The sequence below is a fragment of the Entelurus aequoreus genome, linkage group LG02 (genome assembly GCF_033978785.1).
Source record: "Entelurus aequoreus isolate RoL-2023_Sb linkage group LG02, RoL_Eaeq_v1.1, whole genome shotgun sequence".
In the NCBI taxonomy this organism is placed as follows: domain Eukaryota; kingdom Metazoa; phylum Chordata; class Actinopteri; order Syngnathiformes; family Syngnathidae; genus Entelurus; species Entelurus aequoreus.
This window is the reverse complement of record NC_084732.1, coordinates 17,786,603-17,802,925: the sequence shown is the minus strand read 5'-3', so window position 1 is coordinate 17,802,925 and position 16,323 is coordinate 17,786,603. Positions and strand designations below refer to the sequence as shown.

Below are 16,323 nucleotides of genomic sequence, written 5' to 3'. Positions count from 1 at the left end.
TTTGATTGATTGATTGATTGATTGAAACTTTTTTTAGTAGATTGCACAGTACAGTATATATTCCGTACAATTGACCACTAAATGGTAACACCCGAATACGTTTTTCAACTTGTTTAAGTCCGGGTCCATGTAAATCAATTCATGGCACCGGTTCTCGCCGGTGTTCTGGTGAAACGCGCTCCAACATTGGAATTTTTCAGCCCTTGCATCTACGCATGTGTTTGAATCCAGGGAATGCAAGATGTAGCTATCGGACTCTTTCACATGAGTACGATCGTTACACGAAATAATGCTGTATTTTTCTATTTCGTCAATTATTGTACACGTTTCACAATACAAACAATCAAAATGTATGTAAGAGTGGAAAACGTGGCCCCGGAAAAAAACAAAACACTTAAAACATTTAAATGAATAGAGCTAAAGGCATCATGTAATGAGAAATAGCTGAAATTGTAATACAAATAATAAATCAAAAAAGATTTGTCTTTAGATTTACAGATAATGTTTATTTAGCCTTTTTGTCAGAGTAGGGCGGCATGACTCAGTCGGGAGCAACTTGAGGGTTTCAGGTTCGATCCCCGCTTCCGCCATCCTAGCCAGTGCCCTTGTGTCCTTGGGCAAGACAGTTAGAGATGCTACCTCAGTAGAAGCATTTAAGTCCCATCTTAAAACTCATTTGTATACTCTAGCCTTTAAATAGACCCCATTTTTAGACCAGTTGATCTGCCGTTTCTTTTCTTTTCTCCTCTGCCCCTCTCTCCCTTGTGGAGGGGGGCAGCACAGGTCCGGTGGCCATGGATGAAGTGCTGGCTGTCCAGAGTCGGGACCCGGGGTGGACAGCTCGCCTGTGCATCGGTTGGGGACATCTCTGCGCTGCTGACCCGTCTCCGCTCGGGATGGTCTCCTGCTGGCCCCACTATGGACTGGACTCTCACTATTATGTTAGATCCACTATGGACTGGACTTTCACAATATTATGCTAGACCCACTCGACGTCCATTGCGTCCGGTCTCCCCTAGAGGGGGGTGCGGTCCTTTCCAAGGTTTCTCATAGTCATTCACATCGACGTCCCACTGGGTTGTGAGTTTTTCCTTGCCCTTATGTGGGCTCTGAACCGAGGATGTCGTTGGGCCTTGTGCAGCCCTTTGAGACACTTGTGATTTAGGGCTATATAAATAAACATTGATTGATTGATGAAGACACTGGCTCCCAGTGCCACCCACACTGGTTGAAATGTAACTTAGATATTGGGTTTCCCCTATGTAAAGCGATGTGAGTCACCGGAGAAAAGCGCTATATAAATGTAATTCACTTCACTATTTCATTACAAATTGCACGATGACGTCACGTCCACTCTGTTTTACCAAACGCAATGAATAATCGTGGGTATTAATCGTGATAATTTGAGCCATAATTGTGCAACCCCAAGTAGTAGACTCGTAATTAGCTCTAAATGTCGCTTTTCCGTATGCTATTATGTTCACGGTTAACTGTTTTAAGAAGGGCCACAACATAATTGCTTTGTAGGAAAAAAAAACTTTGCGAGTTTGCTCGTCCACCAAATGTATCTAATGTTTCCAATTTGTTTTCTACAAAGAACGGCAAACACTGCAAGTCCCAACATACATAAACATCATCAATCCGTGTCTGACTCGGAGGTGAGCTTTTATTTTTGTTTTAGCATAAAAAAAGGAGAGCTGTCGGGGATTTCCTGTCAGTGGACTGTGCGCACATCAAGCCTTTTATTAGCAGGGGATTACGAGGATTGTTTCCTGTAGCCAATTTGGCACATTTTCTAACAACCTGGCGTGCGTGTTTACCTTGGCCCACAAGGGACTTTGACGGCTGACACTGAAGACTGTATGAAGGGAAGCCATGCAGGCAGGGAAGGGGTGGTGATTGGGGGGGTGCGGGGGGGGAGATGAGGACGAGTAGGGTGGGCTCTTACCATTTTTTTAATAGAGCATATTTAGAATATAGTAAAAGTCTTTCTATTTTCTTTACTGGACACTTTATAAGGTACACATGTAATCAAATTAGATACAAAATCTTGTTTTTCAAAGAAAACAACGCTCTGTTTTTTTTGTGTGCATTACAATATCTTTATAAACAGACCAAACCGTTGACAAGGTACATTATTTCTGGTCATACATTTTGTGTAAGGTGTATGCTGTCTGACACAAGTTATAATGCCACATTTCGCTTCAGGGATAAGTCGTAGCAATCCAATACACCTCTATCGACAAATGGATACCTCTTTGACAACATTCCATAGAAGCAAGCATTGTTATCCCTTTGGGAAGAACTCTTATATTGGATAATGATGTGCGAGACCACAGATTTTATGGAGTAAAATTCAGGCAGGTATCGCCATACCGTTACTTTGTGCAGGCCTACTTATTGTGTCTGATAACATTTAAAAAGTACTGTAGTTTAAGTGTTGCTGCTCTTAGGGAATAATTTTCAAACGATATAAAATCACAGAGCGAAACAAATGATGGCGTTATTCAGCACTGAATGTGTTATCTTGTTTACATTCAACTCTGTATGTAATCTCAGGGCATTCAATGGATCGCAACTGGACTGTTTGTTTGGTCTTGGAAGACGTTTCACCTCTCATCCTCAATTCATGCTCATAGACTTAGATTGGTCAGATCTAGTCGAGCGGCTGGTGCCAAACCCCCAAATGTTGACACTCCGTTTACCACGTTTGTTTGCCATGAATTGATTTACTTGGACCCCGACTAAAACAAGTTGAAAAACTTATGCAGGTGTTACCATTTAGTGGTCAATTGTACGGAATATGTACTATACTGTGCAATCTACTAATAAAAGTTTCAATCAATCAATCAATCCGAAACCAGGAGGGTGTGCCTGGGCAAGGATGGTTTCGCCCTATCGCACTGAGAAAAAAAACACTGTTTTTCAACACGAACTGATGAAACTGAGAAGGGAAACGTCTTCCAAGACATACCAAACAGTCCAGTTGCGATCGATTGAATGCCCTGAGATTACAATGACCTGGATGAATGAGAACATTCAAGTGCCTCCAAATAGCCCACAATAAAAGGATACATAAAGTTGCTGTTTTTTAATTTAATTTTCATTGCCAGTCACTTTCTTTAGGAAACGACAGCCTGAATGACTGAGCACAGTGTGCAGGCGGAAGAAAAAGTAGTTCCCACCAGCCACGTTTAATTTAGACGAGAACTCAATGTTTTACTCACTTTACATTGTGTTCCTGTTAATGATACACATCATCCCAAATAATTAAGGTATCAAAAGTATTGATATTTTGATTTGAGGATTGATTTTTGTGCATAAAGATCTGGTATTTGCGGTATCGATATTTCAGTCTCGATTCCGCACATCACTAATATTGGAGCTCACTCAATTGTTCGGGAGTTTAAAACATATAAAAAACAATGCTTCTTCAAAGTTAAATAATTTTGCTCACTTTTGTCATTAAATAACACAGCTTATTTCATTTTTTTATGCAATAAACACAATGTAAAAAAACAATAACACTAAACTGTAATCCAAAAGTGTACAGTTAAAAAAAAAGTAATTGATTTTACTACAATGTTGCAAGCATAAATATTGGAAATGTAATATATAGTGTGTCAGTGTATAGAAAAAAAAATCTAATGTATTTTACTCAAAAAACAAAAACATTAGAAGTGAAGAATAAATAAAATGGTTATTTGACAGAAACAGGTAAAAATGTAATCATTAAAAAGCAGCAAGTGTGAATACAAGAAAAAGTTGTCGCTCTCAAAAGTTGACCACATGTGTTGTGTAGATTATTATTTTCCAGAGAAATGGCATTGCAGCACGCAAAAGTGTTGCCCTTTCCCTTGCTACGTCAAGACCAAACGTCCCAAAAAAACTTCCCTTACCTTGAGTCGGGGTACTTGGTGAGGGTGGCCAGGCTGCTGGTGTACATGTGGCCGCCCACGTCGATGTGCACGGGCGCGTTGGCTTTGGTGAGCTGGGCCGGCAGAGGGATGCCCTGGGCGGCCAGGGGGGAGACCGGGGACCGGGTCAGAGAGAGCCGTGACATGCTTCGCCCCTCCTGGAAGCAAGTGTACAAAAAAGCCATAGGAGGATGAGGAGGGGGGACAAATGAGGACGGATGAGCAAGACTGCAAATCAGCCGATATCCGTCCTGATCGCTATCGGATCGCGTCCATGACTGCCATGGTCGCATCCCTGCACGTATTGCTATACCACGGCGGCTCTAATTAAGTATGTTTGCATCTTTTGGCCCGGCACCGGGGGCGAGGATAGGAGGAGGATGCTTATTAGAGGGAGAGACAGACAGACAGACAAGAGAGAGAAAGAGGGAGGGGATGCAAGGTGTCAGCCTCTAGGGGAATAAAACAAACTGCTGCTGCAATATTCTAATTAAAGGTCGCATTATGGGGGAGATGTGATGCACCCAGACACACCAGGCACCAATCTGAGAGGGATAGTGGGAGGAAACGGGGCGGTCTCCTCTTTCACACACACAAAAAAAGACCTAACATTTTTTTTTTACCTGCCCAAATCAACTGGAGGGGAAACTTATTAGGGCGCTAAAGTGCACACAATAACATGCATCGCCTTGATTGTCATCATTTTATATACACAAATTAACTTTTCAAAACATATCGTATTGTAATTTTTCCATTATTACCTTTTTTTTGTTGTTTGACTGGGAGATACCATGCAAAGAAGTGAGTTTAGGGTACCAAGCGAGGTCCCTTTCTTGCCCAATTAGGCACTCTGGGTACATGCATGCTTAAAAGAGTGGCTTGTTTACACTTTCAAAGCGATGCATTTATTATTACTATCACTGCTAATGCAGAGTACACGCATTTAAATGATTTTCAGTTGGATATACCGTTCGTAACAGTGTAATAAGAGCCTACAAACGGTTTATAACGCGTCTATTATGGCCGCTTTTCCTTCCAGCGTGATATTGTAAAGCATATTGTCTAATAAAGTCCAACACAGTGGCTTGGCGAGTAATTTGTGGCGCCAGAGGCTGCAAGGTGGACCATGCAGGGTTATTGACAGCCACTAGATTGCCTAAATTAGGAGGTGGGGATGGTTCTGAAGGGGGACATTTTGGACTCAATGTGCTAAAAGGTCATTTTTTTAATGGTTGACACTGTGTGTTTTTTTCTCCCTGCAGGCATGCATTACAATACAAAAAAGTGCTATTATACTAGTTTTTTAAATTTCATTCCCAGGGTGGTGGCATCATGTTCCTCTAATACGATTACATTGAGGATGGGATTGTATTGCACATCCTGGAGAAGTTTCCCCACTGCACTAATCCCATCTTTCTCTTTCTGGAACAACCATAAGGATGGAAGTCGAATGCAAAACATCCAACCCTGCAGAATTAAAGCACGGTGCTTCTGCAGCATGCATGCAGAAAAATGCCCAACATGGCGTCTTGTTTGATGGTTTAAGCGGTGCAAAGAATGTCGTTCGAAAAAAATAAAATAAATACGTATTTAGCATTTACCGTTTCAAACATGGTAAGGGAGTCCAAGATGGGAATCCGGTGGTCTGCCTCCTCGCGTTTGCAAAAAAAAATATACAAATAAATTTTTTTTAAAAATCAGAAAAATGATGTCAAATACTTGCTTGTGGGCGCACAAGTATAACGTCCAGGAGGGAGAAGGTGATGAACACACGAATGGTCCACTCTATCCTGCACACACACACACACACGCACACACACACACACACACACACACACACACGTCTCCCCCTTTTGAAAGTGTGATGCTCTCACGGCTGCTGTTCTCTCAGCAAGCAAGCAAAAAAAAAAAAAAAAAAAAAAGAGACGAAGAAGAAGCGCACAGGAGGCGTCCTTGCTTACCTTGAACATCGAAGAGATGATCTCCTCCTTTCCTTTTTTTTTGCTTCCTTTCCTTCCCCCCCCTTTACTCGCCTCTGCCCCGGGTTTGGACGCGCGTAAAAAAAATAAATTGCGCGCTCCTTCGCTCTTATTCCTCCTTTTTTTTTTTTTTTTTTTTTTTTTTTTTGGCGTGGGGTTCCTAAATGAAAGTGCTGCTGTGGTTTGTTGGTAGAAGAAACCCAATCATCTCCAAATAAGAGAGCTAAAAAAGACGACGAGAAGAAGAAGAAGAAGAAGAAGAAGAATCTGGCTCCGGGCTGCCCAAGCGCCTCTGGGCCAGGGATTAGGCTACAATTAACTCAACTCCACTCTCCCGCCAAGGCAATTTTCTCAAGGAAGAAAAGCCTTCATATTCCTCCTTCCCCCCCCCAGCCCACCCTCTCTTTGCATCTCCTCCCTCCTTCTCCTCTTTTTTTTCCTCCTCCAAACGATGCCTGCGCAGATATCTTACATATATTTACGCGCAGTTCCCAGGCTATAAAACTGAAGCAGCAGATGTTCCCCTTCACCAAAAGTTGCAGCTGCAAAGTCCAAAAGAGTGGATTATTTCACCCACAAAGATTATTAGTATTTTTTTTTCCTATGGTAATACTTCCAAGTGGGCGTAAAAGAACTTGTGGAGAGAAGAAATGCATAGAAAAATCCGTCCTTACTTCGTCCCTCCTTTGCTGCTCTTTGCCTCAATGTCTGGAGCAAGCTGATGATGATGATGATGATGATGATGATGATGATGATGATGATGATGCAAGGGCACACTTCCCGCAGGCCATCCGAATCAAATGACGTCCACGGACGTGCATGCACGCTGCAGCAGAAAGCAGCCCTCACAACCTGCCTGCAGCCAAATGCGCCATTTCAATTATAGCGCAGGGCTTAGATGGAGATATCTGGCCAAAACACACACACACACACACACACACACACGCACGCACGCACGCGTGCACGCGCACACACACTCCTCACTCATGCTCAAAATGAAAGCAGACAGCCTCCAGACTTTTACAAAATAGGATTCATGAGCTGATTGTTGTCATTTTTTTCCTCTCTTGTGTGTGTTTGTTAGTGTTTAAAAAAAAAAAAAAAAAAAAGGCAGTGGAAAAAAACAGCATCAAAGTGGGTCTTATACAAAATAATGTATGGATGGCATTATCTAATGATTCGCATGTGTGTGTGTTTACCTGTAAATACCTGTGAATAATTGATGCAGCATTGGAAGCCCCAGTATTTACAAGTGGACGTTTCTTGATGTTTGGCGCCCACCAGTGTTAGAATGTTGTACTTCATCTTTTATAACTTGGATCTGTAGCTGCTGACAGAAGCAACATGTGTATTTGTTATGTCATTTCATAGTTGGTGAGAATAAATACACACAATGCATAAATATAAGTTCATATTGTACACACAATGTGATGAAAAAGTTATTTCCTTGGGTTAGACCAGTGGTTCTTAACCTTGTTGGAGGTACTGAACCCCACCAGTTTCATATGCGCATTCACCGAACCCTTCTTTAGTGAAAAATAAAATGTTTTTGTTTTTTTCAAATTCAAGAAAAAGTTGTATGTTTTTTTTACTGGTGCACAAAATGAACCGTGCATGAACATCACCTTGTTCAAATAACAAAACCAACACAGTGCATGAATTCACAACAAATTACACACCTTACACACTTTACCATGAATTGATTAACATGGACCCCGACTTAAACAAGTTGAAAAATGTATTCGGGTGTTACCATTTAGTGGTCAATAGTACGGAATATGTACTGTACTGTGTAAACTGTAATGTTTCATATAATGTCTTCTCTTCCTTTGCAATCTGCTAATAAAAGTTTCAATCGATCAATCAAACAACCTGCAAATCAGATGGAAAATTAGAGGGAACATTGTTTGGGGGTATCCATAATACGCCGATAAGTCAGATGTGTCTTTACCTCCGTGGCGGAGGCTCCGCCGAACTCCTGAGGCCGACTCACCGAACCCCTGGGTTCGTTCGAACCCAGGTTAAGAACCACTGGGTTAGAATCAGATATACATTATTAATCCCTGAGGGGAAATTAAGATGTTCAGCACCATCCCATTCAAGAGCAGACAAACGTTAATTTTAAAGTACCAATGATTGTCACACACACACTGTGGTGAAATTATCCAAGAACTTGTTGAGAGAAGAAATGCATAGAAAAATCCAAACCAAATCGTCCTTACTTCGTCCCTCCTTTGCCTCAATGTCTGGAGCAAGCTGTTCTAAATGTGTCCACTGGATGTCACAGTAGCAATTCTGTTAGGACTAGCAAAAGGTACAAAGTAAAGCGTGGCTGCGGCTCCTCTCCCTCGACCCAAATTAAACTTAAAACCTGCCGTTTTATGTCTTCTGCGTCAAACACATCGTTATTTGTTACCTTTACTCCCCCATAAAGTCTCTGTCAAAAACGAGGAAACTTAACCCTTTTGAATCGTTTTTACCTCCGTTTCTTACGGCTTTTTTGAGTTAGCACTGGATTGATACGTGGACACGACAAAGGAGGTATTTGATACCTGGAAGAGTTTACATGTTGTGTTTTTTTGTTCAATCCCAGAAAGACTGTGATTTAAAGTTTAATCCTGGTTTAGTCCAAGCTCATTGTGTTTTTGAAGCTGCAACAATTCCCTCAGAAATTTTCAACCAACTTGAAGTGGTTTGTCCAGAGGATTATTTGTGATTTATACGTTTTCATAATGTGCTTGTTCTGCTTTTGGCCAAAGTAAAACAAAGAAAACAACCTGGAGTTGTCTTTATTTTTAAGTTATCGTGCCATGATTTGACCATTACAGCCCACTTGGTAATAGATTTTCCTCCATGTGACCCCTGAGGTGAAATGAGTTTGACACCCCTGTTATAGAGTAACAAAAAACGGTCTGTGAAACATAATCTATGCAACATTTGACCAAAGAACCACCGTGACATGTAGTCCACAAGGAAGTGTTTTAAATGTAGAATTTTTTAAATAATATGACCCCTTTGAGGTTTTTACATGCGTTTTAAAGAGATTTGAACCAATTCAGTGCAATAATGAATTTTTTGTGCATGTCAACATATCAAGTGTGTGTATGAGGCGGCCACGTTGGGTTTAGGGTGGGATGGGGGATATTCAGGACTACTTATGGGGGCCCAGAATTTATGATATTTAAAAAATAAATAAAAAAGGCCACTACAAAATGTGCTGTGTTCTCACACAGCACATTGCCACAGATGTTGCAAGTGTTGATGGAGCATAGAGTAGACGCGGTGTTACCCGGGATTTGCTCTAACATAATGCAATACAAAAATGTGTTTCAGAGAGTTTGGTAGTACATCACCACCACAGACCAAGTGTAACCACACCAGCCCGGGACCTCCAGATCCTGCATCTTTACCTCCAAGATGGTCTGAGAGCAGCCACCCGGAAACAGTCGCTTTGCATAGCCAAAAAATGTCTGCCCAAACTGCCAGAAAGCACCTCAGAGAAACTCATCTGCATGCTAGTTTATCATCACAACCGACTTGAGTGGGCTTATGCTCGCATTCGAGTTGTTCTCTTCAGGGATGAAGCCCGGTTTTCTCTGTACACGGTTTGCTGATGTGGATCGAGGGATTTGTGGTGGCGGTGGGGTTATGATATAGACAGGCATATGTTACGGAGATTGAACACAAGTGCATTTTTTTGATGGTATTTTGATCCTACAGACATACTGTTAAGAGATCCCCGTTCATCCACAACCATCACCTCATGTTGCGTGGATCTGTACACAATTCCTGGAAGCTGAAAACATCCCAGTTCTTGCATGGCCACCATCTTATCTACATTTTTGTTTCATCTGACATCACATGGACAAAGATACGACCTTCTGGAGGAAAGTTCTGTGGTCAGATGAAACAAACATTGAGTTGTTTGGCCACAATAACCAGCAATATGTTTGGAGGAGAAAAGGTGAGGCCTTTAATCCCAGTAACGGTGGTGGTAGTATTATGCTCTGGGCCTGCTTTGCTGCCAATAGAACTGGTGCTTTACAGAGAGTAAATGGGGCAATGAATAAGGAGGATTACCTCCAAATTCTTCAGGACAACCTAAAATCATCAGCCCGGAGGTTGGGTCTTGGGCGCAGTTGGGTGTTCCAACAGGACAACGACCCCAAACACAGGTCAAAAGTGGTAAAGGAATGGCTAAATCAGGCTAGAATGAAGGTTTTAGAATGGCCTTCCCAAAGTCCTGACTTAAACATGTGGACAATGCTGAAGAAACAAGTCCTTGTCAGAAAACCAACAAATTTAGCTGAACTGCACCAATTTTGTCAAGAGGAGTGGTCAAAAATTCAACCGGGAGCTTGCCAGAAGCTACCAAAAGCGCCTTATTGCAGTGAAACTTGCCAAGGGACATGTAAGCAAATATTAACATTGCTGTATGTATACTTTTGACCCAGCAGATTTGGTCACATTTTCAGTAGACTCATAATAAATTCATAAAATAACCAAACTTCATGAATGTTTTTTGGGACCAACAAGTATGTGCTCCAATCACTCTATCACAAAAAAAATAAGAGTTGTAGAAATTATTGTAAACTCAAGACAGCCATTATGTTCTTTACAAGTATGTAAAGTTTTGACCATGACTGTATATACTTACAGCATGTATAGTATATAAAACCTAATGGAGGTGTTTGGATGTTTTTAAGGACTTTATAGGCAGGAAAAAACAGCTCTAATAGGCTCCATTGTAAGCTGACATTTATTTACTAGTTAGAATGCATTAAAAAATATGTACATCCGTCGTCATGTCTTTCATAGGGATTGTGAACGATAAGCAAAATTCCCCAAAAAAGTGCAGTTCCCCTTTAAGTGACAAGACACCGTACTGTACAATTCAATGGACCTACACGCTTTGGCTGGACTTTTTTAAAGAGGTAATGAAGTGATAACGCGGGCGATATTTGACAGCAGGACTGGTGGGAGTGCGGGGAATGCATCTCTCCTTGAAGCGGGCCAAGTCTTGGTAATTAGACCCCAGTGCGCCCCACAAACCCCCCTCCGTATCTCCCTCTGGCACAGATTTGTTGTTTCCAGAGGTACAAACTGGAGGGATGGAAAGGAGGATTTTTTTTTCTCATTAAAAGGATACAAGCCTGGAGTTAGTTCAATTACATGTCGTGGGCCTATGCAGGGATGTTGTAAATTTAAAGATTTAAATAGCTTACAAACTAGCTTGAGGCCCCATCAGTTAATTTCCTTAATTTATGGATTTTAGCTGCGGTGTCAATGTGAAGGAGAAGAAAAAAGAAGAAGAAGAAGAAGAAGAAGAAGAAGTAGGTCGTGTGCAGCATGAGTCACCAAAAGGTAAGCAAAAGCACCAATCACGTTATTGATAAGTCTTTAAAAGGATAATTTTCCCATGTTTGCTAAGTCTCCCCCCCCCCCCCGATGCAGCGCATTTCAAAGTCCCCTTCAAGCATTAATGAAGCCAGTGAATTAATGCATGTCCCCTATATAAAAATAATATCTTTGCCTCGGGGCAGCAAAGCAGGTGCTGTTAATGTGGCCTCCAGTACCGCTATAAAGGAGGACATTAATGTGTCCTCACCAGCTTTGTCCTTGTTACCGCAGGTACAGTGAATTATGGCCGAGATTTACGGCTTTTTGAGAATCAAACGGATATTAAATTGCATGAAGAGTACTGGGGCTGTGAATCTTTGGGATTCGATTCAATATCGATTCTTGGGGTTAGATTTGATTCAAAATCGATTTTTTCTTCAATTCAACACGATTCTCGATTCAAAAACGATTTGTTCCCGATTCAAAACAATTCTGTATTCATTCAATACATAGGATTTCAGCAGGATCTACCCCAGTCTGCTGACATGCAAGCAGAGTAGTAGATTTTTGTAAAAAGCTTTTATAACTGTAAAGGACAATGTTTTATCAACTGATTGCAATAATGTAAATTTGTTTTAACTATTAAATGAACCAAAAATATAACTTATTTTATCTTTGTGAAAATATTGGACACAGTGTGTTGTCAAGCTTATGGGTAAAAGTGTAAGCCACTGTGACACTATTGTTCTCTTTTTTTTTTTAATAAATGTCTAATGATAATGTCAATGAGGGATTTTTAATCACTGCTATGTTGAAATTGTAACTAATGTTGATACTGTTGTTGATAATATTCATTTTTGTTTCACTACTTTTGGTTTGTTCTGTGTCGTGTTTGTGTCTCCTCTCAATTGCTCTGTTTATTGCAGTTCTGAGTGTTGCTGGGTCGGGTTTGGTTTTGGAATTGGATTGGGCTGTTATGGTATTGCTGTGTATTGTTTTGTTGGATTGATTAATTTATTAAAAAAACAAACAAAAAAACAACAACATTTGAATAAATAAATAAGTAAAAAATAAAAATCGATTTTAAAAAAAATGAGAATCGATTCTGAATCGCACAACGTGAGAATCGCGATTTGAATTCGAATAAATTTTTTCCCACACCCCTAAAGAGTACTGTGAAAAAGTCTCGTTTTATCTGGGTTTTTTTTGCATATGACATCATAAAACAGTAAATAGCAGCATGCGTCTCTAATTGTATTAAGTTGGGTTCCATTTTATACGGCGAGAGAGATTCACTTTGGTAACACTGTTGTGCGATTTCGGCCTGCTGTACAAGTGTCAAAATTTAGTCTAAGACAGGGGTCGGCAACCCAACATGTTGAAAGAGCCATATTGGACCAAAAATACAAAAAACTAATCCGTCTGGAGCCGCAAAAAATGAAAAGCCGTTTATAGGTGTTATAATGAAGGCAACACATGATGTAAGTGTCTATATTAGATATAATAGCCTACTATCAAAATGACTATGTGTCGCAGGCTGAAGCTAATCTTCGTTGACAGAAATGTTGAAATTTCATATTTATTCTTCACATTTTTACAACATTGGAAAACATTAGCACATTAGAGGCTACTCAAAAGGTGAGATATCTCCTGAAAATTACCTGCCTTTAATGGCCGTAGGTATAGATGTGTGTGTCCAAGTTAAAGGTAATGGCAGGCTGTCTTCTTTCAATAGATTTATTACAATCTTTGGCAAGCTAGTTAATGTTTGCTGTGGTCTGGAACAACATGGCACACAGACAACTATCTGAAATGCAGCCAATATTACATACAGATAATGTGTCATGAGACATGCACAACTAAATGATATACAAAGAGGATATAAGTAAAGGAAATGAAATTAGCTTAAATATACCTACAAATGAGGCATAATGTTGCAATATGTACATACAGCTAGCCTGAATAGCATGTTAGCATGGATTAGCTTGCAGTCATGCACTGACCAAATATGCCTGATTGGCACTCCAACAAGTCAATAACATCAACAAAGCGCACTTTTGTGCATTTAGGCACAGTATCAAATGTTTGGTGGACAAACTGAGACAAAGAAGGACTGGACGATTTTACATGTAAACCAACTGTTGCGTCACAGTCCACACTATGGTGAGTTCAAACACCACCGAAATTAGTAGGACAAAACTATGTTCACCAAATAGTCTCATCAGTGAAGCATACACACAAACATATTAAACAGTGGGCTTTCTAACAACTGAGAAGGTTTGTGTCATGTTTGTCCTCAAACAAAAAACATACTAAAACTAAAAAAAATATTTTTCTCCCATCATTTTCCATTTTCAATCCTTTTTTAAAAATGCTCCAAGGAGCCACTAGGGCGGCACTAAAGAGCTGCATGCGGCTCGAGAGCTGCGGGTGGCTGACCCCGCTCTAAGACTTGAGATTAGAGAAATGTTGTTCTTGTTGTGTCTTTTATCATTATTTTATCATTTATTATTTTATTACTATATTATAATTTAGTCACAGACAAACCACAATGTTCTGTTGGATTTTATATTTGTATGCTTTTTCCAAAAGTCCCTAAATATGCAAAAGTGGCTTTTTATTTATGATGGTCTAACACAGGGGGGTGTCCAATGTCCATTTGACCCACAGCTTGTTGTCTTAATAGGCACTCTGCATATTCAAAAACTAAAATGAATACATCTTTAAGGAGATATATTTGTCGTAAGCTGTATATTGGTGTATATTGTAGCGTCCCGGAAGAGTTAGTGCTGCAAGGGGTCCTGGGTATTTGTTCTGTTGTGTTTATGTTGTGTTACGGTGTGGATGTTCTCCCGAAATGTGTTTGTCATTCTTGTTTGGTTTGGGTTCACAGTGTGGCGCATATTTGTAACAGTGTTAAAGTTGTTTATACGGACACCCTCAGTGTGACCTGTATGGCTGTTGACCAAGTATGGCTTGCATTCTCTTGCGTGTGTGGAGAGCCATAAATATTGTGTGGCTGGGCCGGCACGCAAAGGCGGTGCCTTTAAGGCACGCCCTCGATATTGTTGGTCTGTGTGGAAATCGGCAGAAGTTCGGGAGAATGGCTGCCCCGGCAGATTTTCGTGAGGGGCACTGAAATTCGGGAGTCTCCCAGGAAAATCGGGAGGCTTGGCAAGTATGTCAATCAATCCACTCCCTGCCTCACGAATGCTGCTTCGTGCGCACAATTTGTTTTGTTTTTAACCCTTTCTTAACCCTGGACGTACACTACCGTTCAAAAGTTTGGGGTCATATTGAAATGTCTTTATTTTTGAAGGAAAAGCACTGTACTTTTCAATGAAGATAACTTTAAACTAGTCTTAACTTTAAATAAATACACTCTATACATTGCTAATGTGGTAAATGACTATTCTAGCTGCAAATGTCTGGTTTTTGGTGCAATATCTACATAGGTGTATAGAGGCCCATTTCCAGCAACTATCACTCCAGTGTTCTAATGGTACAATGTGTTTGCTCATTGGCTCAGAAGGCTAATTGATGATTAGAAAACCCTTGTGCAATCATGTTCACACATCTGAAAACAGTTTAGCTCGTTACAGAAGCTACAAAACTGACCTTCCTTTGAGCAGATTGAGTTTCTGGAGCATCACATTTGTGGGGTCAATTAAACGCTCAATATGGCCAGAAAAAGAGAACTTTCATCTGAAACTCGACAGTCTATTCTTGTTCTTAGAAATGAAGGCTATTCCACAAAATTGTTTGGGTGACCCCAAACTTTTGAACGGTAGTGTACATTAAAAATACACGCAACCCTGACTCAAAATGCCGGACATTTGAGGCATTTAAGAAACCTCGCCCGGACAGCCCCACAAAAGAGGACATGTCCGGGGAAAGGAGGACGTATGGTCAGTCTATTATTGTGCTCGTTGTCAGCTAACAATTGCCACGCTAGTTGTTAGCTAGCGATTCGTGCTTTAGTTGTTAGCTAGTGATTACCGCACTAGTTGCCAGCTAGCAATCAGCACGCCAGTTGCCAGCTAGTTTATTAGAGCACTATAGTTGCCATTATTTGGCTCTGTTGTTATGTTGAATATCGTTAGTATTACACAAAACCTTTAGGACCAGTTAATGTAAAACACAATTTTAACTTCATACAATATTTACAAGTACAAGGTCCCCGCTCCGTCACTTTGGCTGCCCTTGGCCTGGAAAACGTTGAAGAACCCTGCTTTAAAATGTTACCTTGTTGTATGCAATATATGACGAACACAGTTCATTAGCATTAAAGCTACAGGCACACTTCAAATAGCCTACACTACCGTAGGACCTTTGTCATCCTAATCCTAATTGTTTTCAAAAAGTAAAATGAAACAGGAGTATTATCTAGAATATGTTGCCATTAGATGAGCACTCCCCTCTGGCCATGTGGAGAGAGTTGGAAGGGAACACCAAGAACACGCGTCTAATATTATTATTATTTTTTAGTTTTAAGTCAATGTGCGTGCCTGCTGGAGACTGTCTGCTTCGCTCTTGCAGCCATTTGACATTCTGCTTGATGTCGCCGTGCAGCGACAGTTATTGTTCGCAACCTCCGAGAGGCGGCGGGGGTAATAAGGTGTCACTTTATTAATAGAGCCGGTTTGCGTGCGTGTGTGTGTGTCTTTGGGGGAGGTTTAGGGGGGAGCTTATTTTGCACAAAAACAGCCAGCAAGCAAAAAGCAGGATTCCCCTCAAGTGCTCCAAGTTGGCAATTATATAAATATATATTTCTTAAAGACGCACAAAGAGTGTTGCCAATTTGAGGCAGGTAGAAGTGCAATGACCCTGGTGCTTGTCAACTTGATCTGCTTTAGGTGTATTATGGGATTGACAAAGACACTTAAAGACAGCAGGAAAAAACGCCGAATGCCTGAAACGTAGTCTTGTATTTTTGGACCCCGTCGTCTTCCTTTGTAGGGTAGAATAGAATGTTATATTTTTCTATGCATGAAAAGGTGAACTCATTAGTACTTTTTCTTCTGCATCATCATTATTATAATCATTACCATCATAACTATTGTTTCAAAAAATAAATACGCTGGCAG

The 16,323-nt window shown here is 40.6% G+C and overlaps 1 protein-coding gene across 4 annotated transcripts in view; it reads right to left on the bottom strand.

Annotated features, from left to right (window-relative positions):
• LOC133631252 (BTB/POZ domain-containing protein kctd15) overlaps positions 1-16,323 on the bottom strand; it is a 91,304-nt gene that overhangs the window by 72,810 nt on the left and 2,171 nt on the right. The window contains exons 2-5 of one of the 4 annotated variants that reach the window (XM_062023424.1): positions 7,106-7,226; positions 5,879-6,752; positions 5,519-5,569; positions 3,900-4,075 (exon numbers count right to left, since the gene is read on the bottom strand). In XM_062023424.1, the coding sequence (XP_061879408.1) occupies positions 3,900-4,075; positions 5,519-5,569; positions 5,879-5,887 (236 nt within the window). In that variant the 5' untranslated portion in view covers positions 5,888-6,752; positions 7,106-7,226. Of the gene's footprint in view, positions 1-3,899; positions 4,076-5,518; positions 5,570-5,878; positions 6,808-7,105; positions 7,227-16,323 lie in introns of those variants that run through there. The other 3 variants (XM_062023444.1, XM_062023439.1, XM_062023432.1) reach the window with 3 other exon arrangements.